Raw genomic sequence first — 21,923 nt, 5'->3', positions numbered from 1 at the left:
GCCTCCCGGCGCCATGAGCAAGACATGCGTGTGGACACTCCAACAGCGATGCAGCTACCGCAAGTGGTGTTAACTGCTGTATCACACCCCTGCCCCTCATTAGCTGCTTCTTTTTTTAAATCAAGATTTATTTATTTTTATTGGAAAGGCAGATCTACAGAAAGGAGGAGAGACAGAGAGAGAACAATCTTCCATCTGCTGATTCACTCCCCAAGTGGCCCCAAGGGCTGGAGCTAAGCTGATCAGAAGCCAGGAGCCTCTTCCAGGTCTCCCACATGGGTGCAGGGTCCCAAGGCCTTAACACATCTTCTGGTGCTTTCCCAGGCCACAAGCAAGGAGCTGGATGGGAAGTGGAGCAACAGGACATGAATCAGAGCCATATGGGATCTTGATGCTTGAAGGTGGAAGATTAGCCAATCAAGCCATTGCGCTGGGCCCCTCTGTCTTCATTTTTTAGATCAGCTGGCACTGCCCTTCTCCGCCTTAAATCTCTGAGGCATTTTTCTTTTGTTTTGTTTGAGGCTGTGGGAAGGAGGAGGGTGCAGCTCAAAGTTGCCTGGGTTGAAATTCCAAGAGGCCAGGGCCACGCCCTTCCCCTCCTAGCTCCTGTCAACACTTCACCCCCCTCCCAGACTTGCTGCCCTCCCCCTCCACGCCCCAGCCTTCAGGCTGTCTGCCGGGAGCTGCAGGTGCAGAGCCAGGGCTGGCCTCAAAAGGTGGCAGCCAAGCTCTGCTTCAGAGTATCTGGACCGGTCTCTCCTGCGGGCTGCACCCTGCGTCGGCTCCTGGGCCCTCAGTTCTCGTGCACTGGCCCATGTGAGACCGAGATGAAATCAACTGCGAGCACCCCCTTTGCCCCGACTGTGTCATGGAAGTGACTTAATTTAAAAGTTTCCACTGGTATTTTTCCAGTGGATAAATTCAACACTGTCACTAAAACATATCAAGTAAAGTAAATAGCAATGAATCATACCCAGAAATTAGTCTCATGTTAAACCAATTATTCAAATGTCCAAAAGTACAAGCAGTTAAGTGCAGCTTGTGGAAGGATTTGTAACACGAGATGTGCAACAATGCGGACAACACAAACAGGGCGGACTGAAAAGGACAGCGTCACCCCTGCTCCCCACCCCCACTCGGAGCACCTGGGCCAGCGGGGTGGGGCTCCCCAAAGCCTCAGCAGGACAGAAGACACCACCTGAGGGTCTCCTAACAACACACAGGAAACTTTCAGGTAATGCAGCTGTCTTCTTTGAGCGCAATGCTTCGCTTTTCCTTAAATGACTAAAGAACACACGTCTTTCGGCTCTTTTGAATATATTTTAGCACCATGCTCATAAAACATTAACACCACCCAACCTTTCGGCAATTTAGTCTTTCAAGGCTTACCAAAACAGTAATTATTTTAAGACAATCTAAATAACAAAAGCCACCTTATTTGAAAAACCGTGGATGATCTGTACGGATTGAAGCTGGGGTTGTAACAAAGAACTGGAAGCGATGTGGCTCTGGCTGACAGTCGGCCTATGGAAGCACAGACCAGAGCAGGGACCTGCAGGCAGCCCCGAGGGTCACGTGGTTCTGTGGGCAGTCACGTGTGGCCCTGGCAGACACCAGACAGTGATGCACCCATGTCCATGGCGCTCGATGGCCTGTAGGACACGCAGTTGGCCCTGCCCGATGCTCACTTTGATACTGTGATGATTGTTAACATTCTTCATTATGGAAGTAACTTGATGTCAAACAGTCTTTAACAAGGCTTAATTTTTATTTCTTCCAATCTGCACAGCCAAGTTAACAAATAACACTCCCCCCCCCCCCCCCCCCGCAAACATACTCCAAATACAGACAAACCGTTGCTGATAATAGCATAAAGTGCTGGATGACACCAGGGTTGAGGTCCTGCCGAGAGGCTCAGGGCAGCAGAGCCTGGGCCAGCCAGAGGGCACATGTGGCAGGGAAGCCCAGCCCCGCTTCTTTTTATTTCTTGACGTTCTTCAATATTTATTCAGATTTATTTGAAAGGCACAAAGAGGGCCGGGCATGTAAGCTGGGGATGTAAGCCTGGCCGCTAAAATCCTCGCCTTGCATGTACTAGGATCCCATTTGGGTGCCAGTTCATGTCCTGGCGGTCCTGCTTCCCATCAGCTCCAGGCTTGCGGCCTGGGAAAGCAGTAGAGGATGGCCCAACACACTGGGGCCCTCCACCCGCATGTGAGACCTGGAGGAGGCTCCTGGCTTCAGACTGGCTCAGCTCTGGTCATAGCAGCCGCTTGGGGAGTGAACCAATGAAAGCTCTTCCTTGCTGTCTCTTCTCCTCTCTGTACATCTGCCTTTCAATAAAAATAAACCTTTTTTAAAAAGGCACAAAGAAAGATATGATCCAGCATTTTTTCTCTCCAAATGCTTGGGATGAAGCCAAGGCCCAGGAACTGCTTCCAGTTCTCTCCCATTGGTGGTAGCCGGCCATGAGCCTCACCTGCTGCCTGCCAAGGTACAGGAAGCCACACCTGAAGTGAAACCAGGCCTTGAAGGCAGACAATCTTATATGGGCTACAGATGGCCAAGCAGTGTTTTAATCATTACACCGAATGCCCGCTCGGACCTTTTTTAGAAAACAGATTGTTACCAAAGCTAAAGGAGCATGCTTTTTGTTTTTAAGCTCTAATTTATTTTATCTGAAATACAGGCAGATCTTCCGTGCACTGGTTCATTTCCCAAATGCATGTGGATGGCAGTGCTGGGCAAGCCGAGCGAGGAGCCTGCAATTCCATCCAGGTCTTCCATGTCCACAGCAGGCACCGTAAATGTAAACCATCACTCGCTGCCTTCCAGGTACACACTAGCAGGAAGCTGCAACTGGGAGCAGAGCCAGGATGGAAACTCAGCTCACCTCCTCCAGAATGCCAGCACTGCAAGGGGCGACTGAAGCACCGTGCCTGCCTCCTGCCTCCTTCTCCCCAACTCCTCTGCCGTCCTGGTTTCTCCTAAACCTAATTAACTGACACAAGTAGGCAGAATGTGCCCCTCCGACCCAAACCCGAGCTAGTGCAAGCGCAGCGGCAAGGACTGCAGTTTTACCATGTCAACACTGCGTGGTGGAGACCTCAGGGCCCACAGGCCCCAAGCAGGACCTGCAGGGCTGGAGATCTGCTCTGGAGTCCAGACACTACCTGGGAAGGGCCGCAAGAAGGTTTCTGCCAAAACATCAGGACGCAGGCTCGCAAGGCAGCCAGCAGGACCTTTGCTTGGCAGGAGGCAGAGCTAACTGGGCAGCTCCCAAGCGAGAAGGATCCAGCAGGGATCACAGCCTGTGCTGCCTCTTTTTTTCCCTAAGATTCATTTATTTTTATTGTAAAGGCAGATTTACAGAAAAGACAGAAAGATCTTCATCTGCTGGTTCACTCCCCAAGCAGCTGCAGTGGCTGGAGCTGAGCCAATCTGAAGCCAGCAGTTGGGAGCTTTCTCCGGTCTCCCACACGGGTGCAGGGTCCCAAGGCTCTGGGCCATCCTCCATTGCTTTCCCAGGCCACAAGCAGAGAGCTGGAAGGGAAATGAAGTAGCTGGGACATGAACCTGCACACATATGTGATCCCAGCACATGCAAGCGAGGACTTGGCCACTGAGCCACCCTGTGCACACTCCTGGCACCCCCAGGGGCACTGCTCAATGCTTGCTCACAGCACCACTGTGCAAGCACCTCCGCCCAGGCACGCGGCCGGCCTCTCCTGCCCACTCGGCTGGCAGGACACAGCAGAACACGGTGGTTGTTAGTGTTATTATCAATGACTTTCAACATACGAAGGTTGAGAAATGACTTCCAGTTCGCAGATGAAGAGTCAGACTCAGAAGGCAAAGTACGAGGGGTTGCCTAGAAGTACGCAGAAACATCTGCAATTTAAATTGACTTTTTCCTTTAAAAAAAAAGAGAAAAAGGAGAGGTAGAGGTAGAGAGGGAGAAGGGAGGAAAGGAGGAAGGGAGAAAGGAAAGAAGGAAGGAAGGAAAAGGAAAAAGGAAAGAAAAGAAGAAAAAAAAAGAATTCCCTATGCAGCACATGGCAGAAGGCAGGCAAGGGGCTACCATGCCAGATGGCTGGGGGGGCTCCCCTTGCTTAGGGCCCCCGGCAGCTCCAGCTGGGGCCTTGGGAGTCATCCCCACCAGCAATGAGAAGCCGGAGGGGCAGGAGGCTGGGGTTTTCACAGACCTGCAGCAACACCAACAAGGCAGGAGCAGGCAGCTCTGGCCCACGAAGGACAGTGAGTGACAGGGAACAGCCTCCAGCTGCAGACAGAGCCTCCACAGACTGCCACTCCATAGCGACTACCACCAGACACTGAGGTAAGACCAGGAAAGACCCTTCCCATGAACTGGTTCCAACTTACACTGTCAGTGTGGTGGCAGAACCTTTGGCATAAGCCCTGTGAGAGCGGCTGGGACCCTGTGGATGGAAACAAGACTCAAACCCTGGGGTGGAAACAGCTCCACAGGCCGGGGCCACAGGACCTCCATGGGCAAAAGCCATTCCACAAAAGATGAGGTCAAATTAAAAACATAATTTCTGGGAAAAAGAACAGCAAGAGGAAAGGGAGACGAGGTAGCAAGGTCAGAGAGGGTAAGAGGAACCGATGCGAAGGACTCGAGGCCCAGGAAGCCTCCAAGAAGAGTTTGTCTTCACCCATTGAAGACACAGAGCGCAGAGTGAGCCACTGCCTGTGAAACAGCCCGACAGGACTTTCCAAACTCAGTTAAGTGCTAAGTGTGCGAAGGCGGCCTGGCCTCTGGCAGGGTGTGCACAGCCACTTCCCAGCCACTCTCCTGCAGGCACCCATCTTCGGCCCCAGTCCCACACCTGCTCTCAGGAGTTGCACAGCCTGCAGGGTGGACTTTTCTCCTTCCCCTGCCTCACTCCTCACCCTTCCAGGCCCGATCCCCGGGGCCCAGATCCCCTTTTGTACCAAGCACCTGGAGCACTCACTCCAACTACCAGGTCTGGACACCTCTCACACTCCACTGACCCTCAAAGAGCACATTTGCATGCCTGTCTCCTTTATCACACTGCGAACCCCTCGAGAGAGCATTGGGCCAGATCCATTGGTGCACTCCCCAGGTCTAGAAAACCAGCTCATATGCCATTTGGCAAACACATACCAGCTGAAGTGAACTAGGCACTCTCGCCCCCTGCCAACGTAGCACATTTGCTGCTTTTTATCACTCTTGTTCTATTGGAGTATGATGTGTTCAAAATTAATTCTACTAGAACAAGACAGTAAACAGTTTAAAAGAAAGGGCGGAGGAGCAATTAGACAACAGCTTCAAATGCTAAGGAAAAAGTCTACAAGAACATAACTTTCTTCCATGTAACTTCAGCTGCTGCCAGGAAAAAAAAATACGCTAAAGATCAAAAGTGTTTGATGTGTGACAGATAGTCCCACCTTTTCTAATAAAAGGAGAGTACTACTTTCCAACACTTGAAATCACAGCATTTTCTTATTTAACCAAAGACATGAGGCCTGGGGAGACAGAGATCTCACAGTGTCAGAAGCTCTTGACTGCCATCAGCCATGGGAGCGGCAGGGATCTCAGGCCCTCGGCAAGAGGGTGTCCGGCAGCCCTGGCCTCTGCGGGGAAGGCACGCTGGCGGCCCTGGCCTCTGCGGGGAAGGCACGCTGGCAGCCCTCAAAGCAGAATCTTCACGTGTTCTATTGCTCTCTCTCTCACACACACACACACACACACACACACAGAGTCGTCCCAGAGACTGTATGATTTTAGTTTGTAAACCTCTGCACATCACCACTATAACTGAAGGGATGGCTGCAAAGGCTCACCAATGCTGGCCTGGGACAGGGCTGGGATGGTGCAGAGACTCTGAAATTGTAGTAAAAAAATCACTTTAGTCACCAACAAACAGAATATTCTCAAAGAGAAAAACAGGAATTCTAGACCATTTTCCTTTTGCAAACATATTTTGTTAAAACAACTCTCTCAATTATTGTGTTTATTCTCGTGGTCCCTGCCGTGAAACTGCAATTGGCTAAGTAATAAAATGATGAACATCTTCACTAGACCCCATGTTCGCATCCAGGATCAGAGTCACTCTGCTTGTGAAGTGGCCATCCCTTCCTGAGTCTTCGATCAGGTGCTGCTACCTGGACATGGTCCATCAGGCCCCACACGGCAGCCTGACAGCTGGAAGGGGGCTCCACCAGGTGCCACGGTCAGGTCCCCACACAGCAGCCTGACAGCTGGAAGGGGGCTCCACCAGGTGCCACGGTCAGGTCCCGCACAGCAGCCTGACAGCTGGAAGGGGGCTCCACCAAGCAGTAGGCTCCTCCCCAGCATCTTCCTCTCTGTACCTACAGTGTGGGGCAAATGACGCTTTTACAAGTGTGTGTCCCTGGCATGTGGCCTTCCCCACCAACACCAAAGAAACCTTATTAGCTCCTCTGCGGCTACAATGAGGAATGCTGGGCAGGAACTGAGAGCTGGATCTGCATCTCCCAGGACTGATCAAGTTGGGAAGACACTCAGCAGAGTCACATGGAGCTGGTCCAAGATCCCAAGGGACCTGTGGCAGGGATGTGGAGTAAGAATGGGAAGAACCAGACCTCCCCCTGCTGCCATCCATGCAAGCCACTGAAAGCAGACATGGTTCCACTATGGCCCATGCCAGGTGTACCCGACAGGGTGAAAGCAGACATGGTCTGGCTGCCTCCAAGGAGCTTGCAGCTTGTGGAGGAGGAACACACAGGGTGGGAACTCCACCAGGCAGGCGGAGTCAAGGGCCTGGCACCTAGCTAGCATGCAATAAACAGACAAAGGTACATCACTACAATGTATTTATGTGATTAGCATAGTTCTTGCTTTGTGTTTCCTGCAAAGAATAGGCTGATACAACAAGACACAGAAAAAAAAGGTTTTGGAGTCAAATGATAGAACATCTTTTACGTCTTTAAAACAAAAATTTACAGCTGAAACAAACTAAACCATGATAGGTGTCCTCTAGACAGGAATTTAGTTTCATTTACTGTAACAGGAACTGTAAGTTCAGGAAACTAATGGTGACAGCTTGATTTATGAATTTTGACATATTTCTTGAACTGGGATTACATTACAAAGAAGTGGAATTCTAAGCAAGCCAGATCTTGCCTGAACATTCAATCTTGAAATCAATAAGCCAGGATTCCGTGAGACTTGCTTCTGTTAGAGGGAAAAAAACACACACGATCCAACCAAGACAAGATATATGTCTGCAATTTAAAAGTTACTGAACCAACTCTCAGAACTGAGGTAGAAAAGATTTTAGAATCCACACAGAAAACACTTAAGCTCTTTATACTGTAAAATAACCAAAGAGATACTGAACTCAAAACCATTTGTGGTCAAAATGACAAGAAAAAAACCCTGAAGTTCTGATACTTGCTTGAACTTCACTTCCTGCAAAAACCTGCCTCAGCTCCTCAGCACCTCAACTGCACTCAGCCTTCTCACACACTGGGTGTCCAGCAAGAGTCCTTCACAATAAATTCTAACTCAAAAACATATCAAAAGCCTATGCTGCGCCAGGTAGCATTCAGATGCCAGGAACAATGCAATGTGTAAAACAGATGTAAGAGTCTGTCTCTCGAAGTGATAATTCTGAATTGGGGGGATTTTATCTTACATACACTACCGACATTTTAAAAATGCTGTCTGGGGTGCACAAAAACTTTCCATGTTCACACAAGCGACACATGGGCTGATCATGCTGATGTGGGGCACTGGGACTTGCGTCTATCAGGACAACAGAGAGGAAGTGGACAGAACCAGGGCGCTGCCACAGAAGGTGGGCAGACCCATGACTGCACGGTGCATTGCCCTTGGCAGTCACACAACGCTTGGTGGGAAACAAGGCAGATAAACCACACACCATGTGCCCAATCCGACAGGCGCAGCCACAGTGGAAGCCAGCATGGAGAACACGCACCTACCGCAGGACCCAACTGCGCGTGGCTTTATGAAACAAAAGTCCTGACTGGCTCTGCTTATAACAGAGCGTTCACTTCAAGAAGTTACGACAACAGTGAAGTAAAGAAGAATGGGGAATAAAGCAAACCATACACATTCCTTATCTTGAAAGAGACGCGGTCAAAGAATGCTTTACTACACGAATATCCATGTACATCCCACAACAGAAACCAAAGCAGAATGCGCAGTGAGGCCCGCAGCTTTAAAATCAACTAATCACGACAGCCCCGCCAAGGAAATACTATGCAAGCTGAGCACAAACAACAAGGTAGAAAAGAAGTCAGCAAGGGTTTACCAGCACCCCGCGCCCCAGTAAGGAGATGGCAGCGCCTCACAAGGTGTAAGAGCACACTCCACCAGGCACTCAGGCCTCCTGGGAGCACACGCTAGCATGTATTTCCAAGCAGATTTTCAGTCTGAAGGCAGCACGTTGACCCTCAAGGCTGTCTAGAGACACAAATCTTAAAGAACGACAATCACTGCCACAGTTAACTCCGGACTCCTGTGTGCAGCAGGGGTACTTTGACACCTTCAGCCAGAATCCCATCGCCCACGTCCCTGACCATAGGCCTCCCCATGGGACTGTCCTTCCCAGAGCACGCAGCAAGCCCTGAGTCCCAACTGCAGCCATTGATGAGGGTCCTTCCCACCTTCCCGCCCTTTCCCTCAAAGGTCATAAGGCTCTAACAGACTAACACAGATTGGAAAACCACTCTGTGATGGGAAGGCCCACATCCCCCAGGCGGGCACCACACTAACTGCCCAGGATGGGCACAGAGACTCATGGGCTCACAAAACTTCTGTCTGGGGTTAGAGCTGGGCAGAGTGAGGAAGCTTGCGATGCCCAGTCCACTGCAGAGGGCATGCGAAAGCCTGGCAGCTCAAGCCTGCACCGCTGTCACCTAGGTGAGACCAGGATGGAGGTCCCGAGTCCTGGCTCCAGCCAGTCCAGTCCTGCTTTCTGCAGCTACCAGAGAGTGAACCAGCAGATGGGAGATTTCCCTATTTGTCTATAACTCTGCCTTTCAGATAAATAAATAAACAAACATTTTTAACTGCACTTAAGAGGAACTGCACAGCACACAAAGGTTCTAGAAACGTTTGTGTGGGAACCAGTTTTAGAATTCTGGCTCAAAAGGCTAGGGCTAGTATGGTGCACACGCGCTCCCGTAGATGCCTCACAGGAAGGACCACCTCACCAGTCAACGCCGAAGGCTCAGCACGTGCCAGCTCCCACCCAACAAGCTGGCGAATGGAAGTAGAGAGGAGAGGAACGCCAGAGCTCCAGGCTCCAATAAAGGAGTCTCACATGCTGGCTAACCAGGCGCCCTGGACCCAGGACCCACAGTCCTGAAGTCTTCTGGGGAGGTCTACTTTAAGGCTTTGCTTCCATTCTTGGAAAGTCCTCCAAGTAGAGGAGCTCTGGCACAGAATGAGGCCTGGGAATGCACAGGCAAACAAACCCACACTCCATGCCGGGCGCTGCCGCTCACTCCCTGCGAGGCCTCTCGTGAAAATGTGGTTAGCAGAACCTGCTTTGCAAGCCTGACACACAGATTAAAGTGGATAATACCTGTAACTCTCTAAGGAACACAGAGACACGAAGCCGATCAATCATCACTTCCATTCCTTTGGGTGAAGGATGAACCCAAATTAGCCTAGATTTTACAAATACTAAAGTCCTGACTCGGATCTTCAGTCTTGGAGCAAAGACACAACCAAATTTCCCACTAGGTCCTAATTTGGGTGTCAGTGGGACAATCCACCCAGACAACATGGTGAGGAATAACGATTCCCTGATAAAGATCTGCTGCCTGTCGACTTCCCCCTTTCCCTAAACCCTGAGTGTTAGGATGAACTCCAGCCCGGAGGCAGCAATGACCTAAGCAAATATTCATAGCATCCAGATGAATTTAGGAGTTGGCTACAAGAAAAAAGAAGCTTCTAGCACACTCAAAGTCAAATTTTACTGTTGTCTCAGAGTCTTTGGAACAGGTTGGGGGGCGGGGAGCCAGAGGTCATGCTTTTAGGTTTGGGTCTTATGTTGGCACAAGTAAGAAAATGGGGGAAACAGAGGAATTCTCATAATCAAAGAATGAGCTCGTTAATAAGCACCTGAAGTGTTTGCTCAGAAATCAGTGGGGCTCTGAGTGACCGTCCGAGCAGACCCAGCATGGGCCTCCCGGGAGCCCACTGGGCTCCCCACACCGGCACTTGGGCACCCTCCGTATTTACCTACGGTGCAATCGGATCCCCACTTCAGTGAACCATTTCATAAGCCTTTTAAGGGTTACTGCATTTTTTTCCCATAAGAAGGCAATCCAAATTAGCAACAATAGAATAGTTAAACACAAGAAAAACCACCTCTTCTGTGCTCCTCAAGAAATGCAAGCTTTGTCATTATCAAGGTGCGAGTGCTTCATTTTCTGTCATCTTTTACAAAAATCAGTCCAGTGGTTTTCCAAGGGGAATTAGCAGTCTTATCTTTATATCTACATATAACAATGAAAGAACACATTTTCCAGCCTCCACAAGAACTATTCCAGTCACCTCAGGAGTTCTGCCCACGTCTGCCCCACGCCCTGCCCAGCTCCTCTGTCCTTCCAGCAGACACATCAAACCACAGCCAGGCGAGCCTGGGGATCTGCTGCTCGCAGATGCTGGCGACTAACAAGCAGTCAGAAGCAGAAGCTCCCGCCTGGCTGAGGGCTGCACAGGGAGTGAGCCAGGATCACCCCTGCCCTGGATAATGTCTGTGGCAGTCCCAGGCCCTGCCTCCTTCCAGGACACAGAGTGCAGGATGCCGACCCTGGATATGGGAGAAGTGTCGTTCAAATGAAAACAATGTGACATAACAAGTATTTTTGCAGTCACCACGGAAAATATAATCTGCCAAAGATATATTTAATGAAATAAAATGTGGCCCAAAGTAAACTTCCAAGGAGACAAGAGTGCCTGTCCCATGAGTATTTTATTGCTGTCTTTGACAGTCTCTCACATGACCAAGGTAATTGCTGCTAAGTTGTTCAAGAGGGTTCTAGATGCACACTCCTGAGTTCCTACAGCTCATACTCAAACATTCTGTCCATTTTGAAACGCCTAGGACACAGCAGATGGTGCTGTCACCCAGGGTACAGACGTAACCTACTTCACTCTGCCTTTCTTTCTTGTAGCGCTGGTGGCTGTGAAATGCCTCTTACATTCTCTGATCTGCTTTTATCGACAGTCATCTCCATGACCTAAGACAGCTGAAACGCTCAAGCTTAGGCAGAAAATCAACACTCCACAAGAAAGGAGGCTGGTTCAGACACACTGAGGGAAAACAGGCATCGCGGAGCACAAGTGACAAACCCGGAGAGCAGCAGGCATGAGGCGCTTACCTGAGGGAAAAACAGGTGACACGAGTTTATGTCCTATGTTTACGTATGTGTCATGTTGATGGTACATTAAATACATGTTATCTCTCTCAACCCACTTCCTAAGACCTCAGCTCTCACTCCAAAAACCTGAATATACTAAATACTGCAAGCACTATGTGCTAAACAAAGTCATGCATGTGTGGCACACATTACCCACCACCTACCTTGTCTTGGTTCTCTTTGTTTTTGTAACACAGATTCCCAATGAGACGTATGAGGTGAGACTTGAACCCATCAGCCATACTGGAGACGTCGCCTGCGTCTACACTGCCAGAGGTACTGAAGAGGTCTCCGGTGTCTTTCCCAGCTACATGAACCAGTCGTAAAAGATCTATAACAAAAACAGAAACTTGTTTTCCATGGAAAAATGTTTAGCATTTTGTGCTAACTTTCCAAAACAAATCTCACTTATTTTAATGGTCTAAAATTCAATTTATTTATTCAACAGACAAAGGTAGAATCCCCATGTGCTTGGCTCATTCTCCACAGGCCTGCGATGACCAGGACTGGGCTGAGGCTCAAGCCAGCAGTAAGGAATTCCATCCAGGGCCCCCCTGGGGTGGCAGCACCCAACCCAGGGAGCCACCATCACTGCCTCAGGCACTGGCAAGCCACCAATGTCGGGCTGGAACTGGGACGCAAACCCAGGACTCCAACGGGGGACACGGACATTCGAATGCTCTCCTAAACATGACACCAAATGCCGGCCCTCAGAAACAAGCAGAAGGCCCTTCCACTTTTTCTTCAAATTTTCTGCCTCAGATTTGCAAAATGAGTCACAAATACCCTTATATGGATTTTCTACTTTTAAAAAAAAAAAAATGAGGTAACAGTTCTCAGGCATCTTTTTCTTTTTTCTTTAAAGATCTATTTTCTTTTTTTATTGGAGAGTCAGATATACAGAAAGGAAGAACTTCTGGCCATTGGTGCACTCCCCAAGCGGCCGCAATGGCTGCAGCTGAGCCAATCTGAAGCCAGGAGTCAGGAGCCTCTTCTGGGTATCCCACAGGGGTGCAGGGTTCCAAGGCTTTGGGCCGTCCTCGACTGCTTTCCCAGGCCACAAGCAGGGAGCTGGATGGGAGGTGGGCCTCCAGGGTTAGAACCAGCGCCCATATGGGACGCATACAAGGTAAGGACTCCAGCTGCTAGGCCACCACACCTCCAGCATCTTCTCCATGGAAAGGTTTCAGTACTCCTTCTTCACGAAAGACAGCTAAGTTGAACACACTTGAACACAGGCCCCATCTTGCTTTTCATTCCCTTCACTGGGCAAACACGTCAGATGCCAGAGTGTGTCCTCCAGACACGTTTTAGCTGCACTCAGAAAACACACTGTCGAGCTTAGAGACCCCTCCAGGCGGCCTGGGGAAGCATACCGTCTCCCCAGGAATGCATCTAAGGATGTCTACATAATTTAACTTCAGCAAGCATGCTGAACTGTACGCTGAGACAACTGGCTCACAGAACCAGGTATCTTGGTAACTGCCCCACCCTGTCCTCCTGCAGCCCTCCACAGTGGCTAACAGCTTGCATTTCAATTTTAACTAAATGTGTCACATTCAAAACAGAACTGACTGCATCCCCAGGAGCCCCCCGAGCTCACTATGAGCTGGTATACAGCCCCTCCCGTCACATCCAGGCCTCGAGACAAAGTCCTTGCGGAGAGCACCCACAGTCAGCAGTGAGGAGCGCGCTCAGGCATGGCTCACGACAGGGACGCTGTCCTGGATTATTTTGCGAAAAGCTTTTCAGCAAAGATGGAATATGGCAACCAATGACTTAAAGTTTTCTTCCAAGAGTCAGATGTGTGAAGCCCTGGTCTAGGTGCTCAATGCATACACCTGCAGAAAACTTACTGACCGATATATCACCATCGAGACCTGTCCTGCCCCCCTCATGGCGACAGCTTCTGCAAAGGAACACACCTCCCTGCGTGTCCTGCAGAGCAAGCCTGCTGAGCCCCACCTGCCTGCCAAGGGCCCCGGGTCCAACAGAAGGAAAGTGCAGGGACAGCCACAGCCTCTCCCAGCCTGTGGCTCTCTGCCTGAGCTGCCCCGGAACACCACCAAGTCCTCTCGGAGGGTGCAGGACACACGGCAATTTAAGGACTCGTGCTGGAATTTGCACTACAACATGTCAAATCCAAAATCCAAGACTTCTTACCAAGTACCTGCATGCCATGTTTGACTCACCAATCACTTTTTCCAGCAAGCCAGGGTAAACCTGCAGGTAGCCAACCAGCTCAGTGTTAGCAGTCATTTCACATAGGACATCCAGGAGTCTAACTGTCGCCAGGACCTCCTAAAAAGAAGAGAAAACAGAACGTCTCAGTACATCTGAAGCCAGTGATCTCCGTGGTATGCATAACTTCAGAGAAATATCACAACAAATACTTTAAAACATTAGTGCTTGAAGCACAACTTGAGAGGACACCAAATTTCAGAGACTGAAATGTTAACTACGGCACAAATAATCATTTTGACAAACCAAAGACATCTGCCACCAAGGACGTAAAATTATGTGTCCTCATGTCTTCGTGGAATAAACAGTAAGGAAAGTCATCATCCCAACAAAAATGCCTCCTACCAGCGACGTGAATATTCCAAACCACTAGCTCGTAACATCACATTTATGCAAATATTTTCTTTTGAAGACATTCCAGCAGATGCATTCTACTTCAAAGATGCAAGTATCCCCTGAATTATATTAATTTCTTATCCACAGGAATCCTGTAAAACACCATAGTTGAAATAACCATGGCTTACTGGGAGGAGACCTGCTGGAGGAGCCTGAGGAAGTCCTCCATCCAGACACAGTCCCTGCAGGTGAGCGCAGGCATCGAAGCTAGGAGCAGCCCAGACCAGGCCAGGTTATAGTTCCCGCTCGCGTGCATCTGGGTCAGGTCTGGTGGCAGGGCAGGCTGGGCCAGTCCGTAGCACCCACCAGCAGATCAGAGAGGACAAGAACAGGGTATACGAAACCCAGGTTGGGCCTCAACACCAGCCAGTTCATACTGGGGCTGGGACTGGGGGCTGGCAGGGCTGGGGTAGGCTGCAGCATCCACCAGCAACAACTGGAACGGGGGGTAGGCCAGGCTACAACGCCTACTGGCAAGGTGACGCAGGCCATGCCAGACTGGGCTGCAATGCCCATCAGTACATCCGAGACCCAGTGGGGGATGGGGGGGCGGAAAGGGGAATGTGAGCCCAGAAGGGAAGTTGGGGGGACTCCCCCCTGGACCACTGCTCCCACTGGTAAGCATGTGAGCTGGTATGGGGCAGACCAGCCCAGGCAAGGCTACAACAATTGTTGCCCTGCATGTAAGGTGGGTTAAGGGGAAGGGTCAGGCTGGGCTAACCAACTGCACCAACTGGTGCACACATAAGCCAGAGTGGATATAGGCCGGTTGTACTTTGCCATAGCATCAGCTGGCAAGTACAGGAAATGGGGGCAAATCCTGTCAAGCTAGATTGCAGAACCACCTGGAGAGTGCAAGATCTAAGACCAGGAATGGGCCCAGTAGGAAAACTGTGGGTACCTCTCTAACGGGCTGCAACTCTCACTGGTGGGCATGAGAACCAGGACTAGCAGGCCTGGCTAAACAGGCAACGATACCTGCCAGCACAAGTGTGGGCTGCACACGGAATCAGTTGGGTTGCGTTAGACTTCAACGCCCATTGACATGTATGAGAGCTGAATGGGATCTGGGACAAATTGGACCAGTCTACTGCACATACTGGCAAGCACAGGAACCAAGGCTGGGGGTGGGCCGAGCGGGAGTTACTGGGGGTCCCTCTGACTAGGCTGCAGCTCCTGCTGGTACATAATGATCGAGTGTGTGGTGGGCAGGGTTAGGTGGGCTGTAGCACCCATCAGTTTGTGTAGGAGACGGGGCTGGTCAGAAAGCATTGACCCAGCAATTGTAACTACCGGTATGTGTAGGATGATGTGATAGACGAACAGAGCCAGGCCCTATAATGGCAAGCACACACAATAATCAAGTCTGGGATCACCATAGATAAGGTTTCCATAGGGATCCCCTCCAACTAAACCACTGGACTCAAAACTCCAACCATGGGGAGAAGTGCAGGATCTTTGGTCTGACCTTGGACTGCATGTGTCAGAGCTGGGCCTCCTCAGTGACACAGACGAAACAGTGGACAGCATACCTAGACACACATGAGGACATGGCAGTCCACTGGGGCCTGCAGAGGAGACCTGGTACCACGGCAGAGGATGGAGGGCAGAACAAATCGGTCGACAACTCCAGCCAAGCACTGGCATCAAATCTCTGGACGGATGCACTCTAAGGTGGACTATATCAGCCAACGGACCTTGGAAAGATTTCCTTATCCTTGGACTGGCGAGATCAACAGCATTTCAGAACTATAGAAATTACATAAGCAGAACCCTCAGAGCAAGCTCCACACAAGGGACTCTGGGGTGACATCAGGTGGCTGTCCCCCACCTCCTGAGGCGGTTGGGTGCAACCTATCATTTCTTCAGGGTCTCCCATGCTGGTGCAGGGTGCCAAGGCTTTGGGCCATCCTCAAATGCCTTCGCAGGCCACAAGCAGGGGGCTAGATGAGAAGTGGGGCCGCTAGGATTATAATCGGTGCTCATGTGGCATCCTGGCACATGCAAGGCGAGGATTTTAGCCACTAGGCTACTACACTGGGCCCGCAGCTTAATTTTATGTGGCTAGATTTGCAAGTAATCATTGCTTTATGCCTACAGCATTTTTACATGTATTGGTACATTCATTTAAGCATTCCTTTACTGCACATAAATGCATAGGTCTTTGATTCTTTAGTTTTTAATACCTCAACTGGTCCCCCTGGGAAAGCTCACAACACAGAAACGGATCCATCTATTTAAATATGTCTGTGTGATTGCATATATATGTGTATGTATATGGTATACACATGTGTATATGTGTGTGTGTATATACATATATATGAACCTAACAAATGATACAGACAATTCTTGATACCACAATTGTCAACATTTAAGGATAAGTAGCTATGTAACACTCACTATACAAGGCTTACACTTAAATACAATCCATTTTACAGGTAAAGAAACTGGACATGAGAGAGCACAGATAACTCTTCCAGGGTTACAGACTACTAAATAAAAAAGGCAAGTTTAAAACTCAGTTTTTCAGCAAAGATGCTACAGTTTATGCTCTTTTAACAAAATCTGAAGGTTCTAAAAACAAAATTAATTAAGTCTGGAGCCAGCACTGCAGTGTAGGAGGAAAAGCTGACAACTCTAATGCCAGCATTCCTTTCGGGTGTTGGTTCAAGTCCTGGCTGTTGCACTTCCAGTGCAGTTCCTGATAACAGCCTGGGAACGCAGTAGAAGTAAGACCAAGTGTCAGGCCCTGTCACCAGCACGGAAGACCTGCATGAAGCTCCTGGCTCCCACTCAGCCTAGCACCGGCCATTCCAGCCATATGGGGACTCAACTAGTGAATGGAAAAATACCTCTGTGTAACTTTAAAAAATTACATCTAAACAATTAAAAACAAAAGGCTTCTAAAGTTCTAGGCATATAAGAAACATATTCAAATAAAAAATCAGGGCCAGCACATTGGCTCAATCATTTAACCCTCCAACTCCAAGCACTGGATCCCATATGGGTGCCAGTTCTGTGCCCTATCTGCCCCACTTCCCATCCAGCTCCCTGCTTGGGCCCTGGGAAAGCAGTTGAGGATGGCCCAAAGCCCTGGGACTCTGCACCCATGCAGGATATCCAGGGGAGGCTCCTGGCTCTTGGTGAGTTCAGTTCCAGCTGTTACAGTCATTTGGGCAATAAACCAGAGGATGGCGGAGGGCATATTACATATAGCTATCTATCCTTCTCTCATTTTCTGTCACTCTGCCTGGCAAATACATAGATAACTTGTTCTTTTTTTATGATTACTTCAGGGAGAAATGGTAATTAAATCCAATTTGTGGAGAATTACACCAAATACAGTCTTACACTGTACTGGGTGCTATTTACACATCTCTTTAAATATTTTAAATACATACTTTCTGTCACAGCAATTCAACTTCTGAAAATTGACAATCCCATTTTACCTGTCTAAAATTGCAAAGGTAGTATATAATTTGTATCAGGATGCTTACTGTAAAATTATTTGTAAAGATTTTTTAAAAAACCTCAAAGCAAATAAACTGTTTGTAGGGAACAAATGAAAAAGTATTAACGTACTGATAGAGTGAAATGCCAAAAAACTATGAAAATGTTCAATACATCATTTAAATGTAAAAGTTATAATCCAAGTAAATGAAAAAGGTTGAACACGATAGGCAGCGTGGCTAAGAAGGCAGACAAAGTAATGTCCGTCGTGGACACAGAGATGAAAGAACAGGAGCAGTGTACGCAGACGCAGGAAACAGCTGGAGGGAGAACAGAAGCAGTGTACGCAGACAGAGGCAGGAAACAGCTGGAGGAAGAACAGAAGCAGTGTACGCAGACAGACGCAGGAAACAGCTGGAGGGAGAACAGAAGCAGTGTACACAGACAGACGCAGGAAACAGCTGGAGGGAGAACAGAAGCAGTGTACGCAGACAGAGGCAGGAAACAGCTGGAGGAAGAACAGAAGCAGTGTACACAGACAGACACAGGAAACAGCTGGAGGGAGAACAGAAGCAGTGTACACAGACAGACGCAGGAAACAGCTGGAGGAAGAACAGAAGCAGTGTACGCAGACAGACGCAGGAAACAGCTGGAGGGAGAACAGAAGCAGTGTACGCAGACAGAGGCAGGAAACAGCTGGAGGAAGAACAGAAGCAGTGTACACAGACAGACACAGGAAACAGCTGGAGGGAGAACAGAAGCAGTGTACACAGACAGACGCAGGAAACAGCTGGAGGGAGAACAGAAGCAGTGTACGCAGACAGACGCAGGAAACAGCTGGAGGGAGAACAGAAGCAGTGTACGCAGACAGAGGCAGGAAACAGCTGGAGGGAGAACAGAAGCAGTGTACACAGACAGACACAGGAAACAGCTGGAGGGAGAATAGAAGCAGTGTACACAGACAGACGCAGGAAACAGCTGGAGGAAGAACAGAAGCAGTGTACGCAGACACAGGAAACAGCTGGAGGGAGAACAGAAGCAGTGTACACAGACAGACGCAGGAAACAGCTGGAGGGAGAACAGAAGCAGTGTACGCAGACAGACACAGGAAACAGCTGGAGGAAGAACAGAAGCAGTGTACGCAGACAGAGGTGCAGGAAACAGCTGGAGGGAGAACAGAAGCAGTGTACACAGACAGACACAGGAAACAGCTGGAGGAAGAACAGAAGCAGTGTACGCAGACAGACGCAGGAAACAGCTGGAGGAAGAACAGAAGCAGTGTACGCAGACAGACGCAGGAAACAGCTGGAGGGAGAACAGAAGCAGTGTACACAGACAGACGCAGGAAACAGCTGGAGGGAGAACAGAAGCAGTGTACGCAGACAGACACAGGAAACAGCTGGAGGCAGGACAGAAGCAGTGTACGCAGACAGACACAGGAAACAGCTGGAGGGAGAACAGAAGCAGTGTACGCAGACAGACACAGGAAACAGCTGGAGGGAGAACAGAAGCAGTGTACGCAGACAGACGCAGGAAACAGCTGGAGGGAGAACAGAAGCAGTGTACACAGACAGACACAGGAAACAGCTGGAGGGAGAACAGAAGCAGTGTACACAGACAGACGCAGGAAACAGCTGGAGGGAGAACAGAAGCAGTGTACGCAGACAGAGGTGCAGGAAACAGCTGGAGGGAGAACAGAAGCAGTGTACACAGACAGAGGTGCAGGAAACAGCTGGAGGAAGAACAGAAGCAGTGTACACAGACAGAGGGAGGAAACAGCTGGAGGGAGAACAGAAGCAGTGTACGCAGACAGAGGTGCAGGAAACAGCTGGAGGAAGAACAGAAGCAGTGTACGCAGACAGACACAGGAAACAGCTGGAGGAAGAACAGAAGCAGTGTACACAGACAGACGCAGGAAACAGCTGGAGGAAGAACAGAAGCAGTGTACGCAGACAGAGGTGCAGGAAACAGCTGGAGGAAGAACAGAAGCAGTGTACACAGACAGACGCAGGAAACAGCTGGAGGGAGAACAGAAGCAGTGTACGCAGACAGACACAGGAAACAGCTGGAGGAAGAACAGAAGCAGTGTACGCAGACAGACGCAGGAAACAGCTGGAGGAAGAACAGAAGCAGTGTACGCAGACAGACACAGGAAACAGCTGGAGGAAGAACAGAAGCAGTGTACGCAGACAGACACAGGAAACAGCTGGAGGAAGAACAGAAGCAGTGTACGCAGACAGACGCAGGAAACAGCTGGAGGAAGAACAGAAGCAGTGTACGCAGACAGACACAGGAAACAGCTGGAGGAAGAACAGAAGCAGTGTACGCAGACAGACACAGGAAACAGCTGGAGGAAGAACAGAAGCAGTGTACGCAGACAGACGCAGGAAACAGCTGGAGGAAGAACAGAAGCAGTGTACGCACACAGAGGTGCAGGAAACAGCTGGAGGAAGAACAGAAGCAGTGTACACAGACAGACGCAGGAAACAGCTGGAGGAAGAACAGAAGCAGTGTACGCAGACAGACACAGGAAACAGCTGGAGGAAGAACAGAAGCAGTGTACGCAGACAGACACAGGAAACAGCTGGAGGGAGAAAGATTTTGTATCAGGATGTACAGAAAGATTTTGCATCAGCAGTGTAGAAGCAGGCACAGGAAACAGCTCGAGGCATGGCTGCAAAAGAGCACCTGCTTACTCTTCATTCCCTGAACTGAGCAAGAATGCTTTATTTACAACATGACTTCCACAATACAAAAATATAAGTCTGTGCCAGTATGCAGAATGAAAGAATCCCATTTTCGTGTACTCCACATAGTATTCCATATATTAAACCATCTATGGTATAACAGATGTTATAATGAGTATCAGAAAATATAAGGCAAAAAGTAATAGTTTACACTTTCAGAGTAAAGGTCACATTCACAAAATGAAAAAAATTCAGAAACGGAATTTCAGGCATGCCAGATCTAAGAAAAACACATCAAAAACGGAAAACAAGTAGTAGGGAAAAATACATATCAAAGACAGAAAACTGCATTAATATAAGAATCCAAAACTATCTGTATAAATAACTTATGAAAAAAAAGCCCACAGACATCAAAGCTAACAACTACAGAAGCTGCACAGCAGGTGCGGCTCTTGTCGCTTCCGCCTTTCAGTCATGGCGTACGTCACAAGACCGCTCCAGCATACAACTGGGTCCACGGATCATTTAAACACTGACTTCACAGGTTTCTTAAAAACTACCCTGGCTTTTAAAATAACTTTTAATGTTTTTACTAACTTTTAAAAAAAGGATGTATTTTTACTGAAAAGGCAGGATTACAGAGAGACAGAAAGACCTTCAATACACTGATTTCTTCCCAAACATCTGCAACAGCCAGAACTGAGCCACTCCAAAGCCAAGAAGCCAGGAGCCTCTTCCAGCGCTGCCACACAGGTACAGGGGTCAAGAACGTGGGCCCTCTTCTGCTGCTTTTCCAGGCTATGAGCAGGGAGCTGGAAGGGAAGTGGAGCAACCAGAGCTAGAACAGGCTCCCACATGTGATCCTGGTAACACACAAGGAAGATTAGCCTGATAAGCCGCAGCACTGGCGGCTCTTACTGACTTCTAAGACGTGCACAAGCCGTGAGTGCAGGTGATAAATTTCCAAATGTGAAATCTTCTGGTTTCCCTAAGGAATCCACCTACTAGCCTCTATCCTGCTAGTCCATAACAGTGCTTTCCATTTCAGAGGAAACTATCTCAAGGAAAAGTACAAGCTTTCCAAAGTACTGCCTCCCAGGGTCTGCACGGGCAGAAGGCTGGAGTCAGAGGCAGAGCTGGAGCCGAGCTCAGGCACTCCAACGCAGGGGGACCGCCTCTGCCATCCCGGTAGTCAGGACTGGACCAACCCCCAGGTAAAGGCTCCATGCCCTCACTAGTCTGGAGCTGAGATTTCCCAAGTACAGCATCTTCCCGCCCTCTCTGTCTCTGCTGGAAGCCAAGCATCTGAGCGTGGCTTTCCCTCCTGGCCTGACAGAAGCACACTCCTGGGGATCAGCCACCCTCAAAACCTGCCTCTCGGCAGCAGGGAATTCCGCCAGCCATGTGGACCTGTCCAGATGTGGACCTGTCCAGATGTGGACCTGTCCAGCAGAGAGCAGCCATCACCCTGACTCCCGCGCCTCCCCCTGGGCAGGCCCTGTGGAGTGCCAGCCTCCCACCCACCTCCCCATTAGCTGACTGTGACGCTGCCATCAGGCACTCCCTCTCTGCTTGTTTGTTCCTATCAGCACAACCACCTCTTTTGTTATTACTTAAAATGTGTGTGAATCAGTATTACCGAGGCGTAACTGACATGCTCTAGTGCACGACTCACAGGTAAGCTTAACATTTTCATTACCCAGAAAGCTCCCTGCTGAGCCT

At 49.4% G+C, this 21,923-nt stretch overlaps 1 protein-coding gene across 1 annotated transcript in view; it reads right to left on the bottom strand.

The window, feature by feature from the left end:
- Positions 1-21,923, bottom strand: part of ATXN10 (ataxin 10) — a 126,201-nt gene that overhangs the window by 50,034 nt on the left and 54,244 nt on the right. The window contains exons 8-9 of the mRNA XM_040987435.1: positions 13,620-13,728; positions 11,592-11,758 (exon numbers count right to left, since the gene is read on the bottom strand). Coding sequence (XP_040843369.1) covers positions 11,592-11,758; positions 13,620-13,728 — 276 coding nt within the window. The remainder of the gene's footprint in view (positions 1-11,591; positions 11,759-13,619; positions 13,729-21,923) is intronic.

Source organism: Ochotona curzoniae, unplaced genomic scaffold (assembly GCF_017591425.1).
Source record: "Ochotona curzoniae isolate NIBS_2020 unplaced genomic scaffold, NIBS_Ocur_1.0 contig_1014, whole genome shotgun sequence".
Lineage (NCBI taxonomy): Eukaryota > Metazoa > Chordata > Mammalia > Lagomorpha > Ochotonidae > Ochotona > Ochotona curzoniae.
Note: the sequence above shows the minus strand (reverse complement) of the source record. Positions and strands in the feature narration are given on the sequence as shown.